The sequence below is a fragment of the Durio zibethinus genome, chromosome 21, assembly GCF_047325235.1.
Source record: "Durio zibethinus cultivar Kanyao isolate XHJ-2024 chromosome 21, ASM4732523v1, whole genome shotgun sequence".
Classification (NCBI taxonomy): domain Eukaryota; kingdom Viridiplantae; phylum Streptophyta; class Magnoliopsida; order Malvales; family Malvaceae; genus Durio; species Durio zibethinus.
Genome location: NC_143182.1, coordinates 16,369,305 through 16,373,257, shown reverse-complemented (window position 1 = coordinate 16,373,257; position 3,953 = coordinate 16,369,305). Strand labels below are relative to the sequence as shown.

Genomic DNA, 3,953 nt, shown 5'->3' with positions numbered 1-3,953 from the left:
TTTATTCCCATTTTATTTGACAGCCTCAAAGGGGCAAATTAGATTTGATTTTATTCACCCAAATATTTTTTTAGTTTCTAACTTTCTGTTCTTCCACTAACTTCTATTTTTCTATGCTATTAATCATAGTCAAGTAATTCCTTTATTGAGGCTGTCCGTACTGCAAATTGGCGCTATTTTGATTTCAATTGAAAGAATTTAAGGGCGCAAGGCTGCCAATTACGTAAGCCAAAACTAGGCATTTTTTTTTTTTCTTTTTGATTTACCGGAACTCGAAATCTATGGCTCTAAAGTAAATTTCAGTATTATTGAGTTAATTCATTGATGTTTAAATAATTTTAAGATCGAATTTTAATTCAATTTATTTATATAATTATATTTAATAGATGACACTTAAAATATCTTATATTCAAATTTTAATATCCATATTTTTTTTGTATTCAAATTACAATTTTTTTAATAAAAAAACAATTTCAATTAAGAAAAACAAATTGGGTCAATTTCAATGAACTTCAACGGCAAACTCAAAAAAAATATGGAAAGAACTAAGCTGTTTCGGTGTATTAATTTCAAATGTCTCCCGCTAAAGAAAGGATGATGTGTAAATGCACTTTCCTTTATATTGATTTGCCATGTTTAAGAAAACAAGCATTTTCTTTTCGCTTACTCTCTCGTCCAATTCTACACTAACGCTTAAAACTTTTTTTTCTTCCAAATCATCCAATCGCAAATACATTTTCGAGCCACCACGTCTTTCAACCTAATCCATTACTAACTTTGAACTATTTTTAATCAAACTTGGTTAGCTAATGAGTCACAAAACAAATAATTAAGTGATTAATTAATCGATAAGGCGTCTAACTATATGTAGAAGGTAAGTCATTTTAATTTTGTGCTTTGGGTATTTTTTTCCACTAACTACGTCTATTTTTTCATCTATCATGAGATAAGTTTACATCATTGACAATTGGGACCAAATTTAGAGAAACAGATACGATCAATTTGAAGGAGAAATTCTACTATTTTCTTAGGCCCTGTTTGGTAATAGGAAAAAAGGTATGGATTTAATTTCTTGTGATTGGTTAAAGGAAATATAGGAAGGAAAATTAGAATAAGGAAAATATAAAGAAAAATTAGTAATAAATTTTTTTTTCTTATTTTCCTACCAAAAACACTAGGAAATTGGGGGATTTTGAGAGGAAACTTTTCAATACTTTCATCTACTCATGTTTCATTTGAATAGACAATGAGAGAGATTTTCATTGCATCAACATGTTGTTTTGGTATTACACTTTTAAATGGTTAGCAATTTAGTTTTAGAGTTTACTGGTAATGGAAATTTTCTTTCTTTTTTCCTTGACATCCAAACAAGATAATGGTTTTTGTTTTTCTTCTTCATTTGCTGTCTTCAAAATTTCCTTATTATTTTCCTTTCTCTGACTTTTTTATTTTTTAACCAAACAAAACCTTAATTTCTTGGGACTATTAATGAAATTGCAGCTTCTTAACCAATTTTCTCAAAATACAGTCCATGTATACATATAGAGAGGTCAATCTTCTTAGAAAATATAATACTAGTGAATAGTAATTACATTATTAGGAGAATATATATAATCTTTTAGTTCTAATGATCAAATTTTAAATTCTAATAATTTTAAATATAAATAATATATATAATATCTAGTTTTGATTATAATATATATAATCTTCTTATCATTTATTACTAACTTTACATATATTGTGCATATGAACACCTTGTTGACATTTTAGATACTGGCTGCATTAGATCGAATCATCATCTTTAAAGCAAGCTTAAGGGTGTCACATTCAAACATATCCCCAGTGAGTTTTCAGTACCCAAAAAAAAAAAAAAAGTCTTTGTCTCCTGTCCCTAACAAAGACGCCATTGGTTGGACTGGTTTTTTCTCATCTCTTTCCCTCCCCTATTCTTTTGTTCCAATTAATTTCCCAGAACAAATTTGGAGGTGACTTTATTTCGATCCATCTACAAGTACCAAGTTCTTTTTTTGCTCTGTAATTATAATTAATAATTAATTAATGAACTTTAGGGTCCGTTTTCAAGTACCACTTTTTTTTTCTCCAGATTTAATGTTAAGATAAGTTTTGCAAACAAAATTTTTTTTTTTATTTGAGAGATCAAAATTTGAGCCTTGAAATTAATAGGTCTGTATTTTATCAACTAACCACATGATTGTTGGCTTTGCAAGTAATGTGCTGATATTGATGTAAGGTTGCTTAAAGATTTCACAAATTTAAAACAGCTAAACTTAAACTCAGAAAATTTATTTTTCTTTTTAATTTACTTAATTTTTTCTGGTAATTTTCTTTTTCCTTTCGCATATTGGTCCAACAATCAGAAAAAAGAAAAAAAAAAAAAAAAAAAGAAGAACAAGAAAGAAAAAGAAAATAAATGAAGATTTTGTAAAACTCCCACAACAAATTAACATCTTTTATATACTCATCAACATTTACATATTCCCGCAAAACTACAATTACCTGGACTTAGAAAAAGGAAAACAAAAAATATATATGAAAAAAAAATGAAAAGAAAGATTGAAAGATAAAAGATTTACCGTAAAGAAAGATTGAAACATGATCAAAAGCTCTCAAAATTGTTCATTCTGGTGAGTTGAAGAGACAGGGTTGGCCAGGTACGTAGGATTTTGATCACCAGCCATGATCACAACAATCTTTGGCTCCATTTCTAGTTGCTTGGTCACTTGTTGCTTGGCAGGCTTTTCTTCAGCTTCACCATGGGAACTGGATGGAGCTTTTTTATATGAACAAGCTAGAATAACTAATGCCATAGCAATGAGTCCTAGCATCGCTGCTATTCCACCAAAGAGGTATGGAATGGGAGAGTTCCAGTGCCGGAATTCGGCTCCAGTAGCTGCTGTTGTGGAGTTGCTTGCAGGCCTCATCCCGTCTAGATATGCAAAATTTTATCTCTTGCTTTATTTATTTTTTCTTCTTGCTGGTTTTGATGGTGCTGTGTAACAGAGGTTAATGGGAGCATTGAATTTATAGTGCCAACCGATTGAGTTTCACAGTGCTTGGATTAGGAAAAGGATAATGAGGTTGCTTTTAGTAAGGTACCAAATTTGCCCCCAATTTTCAAAAGATTCTCTCTTGGGCTCTACTTATACTATTATTAGGGTATTTATTATATGAGAAGCTTCTAGGTCAATTGGGCAGCCGAAATGCCCCTTTTATCACCTGAAATTACATATATTCAAATTCTTCTTAATTTTTTAGCTATTTAATTCATTGTAGTTTATACCAAACTAGTAAGGATTATTCATATGGAGGATAATTTTTTAGCTATTTTATTCATTGTAGTTTAAACCAAATTAATAAGGACTAGCTATTCATATGGAGGATATCTTAAGAGTCTTATGAATCGTGGAATGTGAACAATAATTGATTCAAGAATCCACATACCATTTTTTTTCTTTTCTAGATAAAGTTTTGTTGAAGCAAATCAATTAAATGATCCTTTCAGTTTTCCGAACATACATGCTACAATATTTACAATCTCATGTTAGCCAGTAGTAGTGTAACCAATAGAAAAGTATTGGACTTTTAATTTTAACAATTAAAATTTAAATTTTGATAGTTTTAATAAAAAAATTCTCTCAAGTTATGGAATTAGGTAGTGTAATCTATAAATCATTTATTGCAAAAGGGATAGATGGGTAAATTTGCTAGGGTGGAAATTCATGTAACAAGAATGAAGCAACCAACAATAAAAAAAAAAAAAAAAAGGAAAATGATTGTGAATATGTCCCATGAAGGGCTTTTTGCTTATCTAATAATAGGCTCCATTAAAGGTGTCCTTTTGGCACAAGTGTTGCCTATTCTGCCATGACTCGAGAAATGAATTTGTTAAGCAATTTCTTCCTTCTTACCCCATTGAAAAATGGGACAATTTT

General features: G+C 29.7%; 1 protein-coding gene across 1 annotated transcript; it reads right to left on the bottom strand.

The window, feature by feature from the left end:
• Positions 1-2,438: 2,438 nt before the first annotated feature.
• On the bottom strand, positions 2,439-3,058 carry LOC111306285 (protein GLUTAMINE DUMPER 5-like). Its single transcript, XM_022904187.2, has one exon. It carries the CDS (start codon positions 2,940-2,942, stop codon positions 2,628-2,630), a length of 315 nt encoding a protein of 104 aa, XP_022759922.1. The 5' UTR covers positions 2,943-3,058; the 3' UTR covers positions 2,439-2,627.
• Positions 3,059-3,953: the final 895 nt, after the last annotated feature.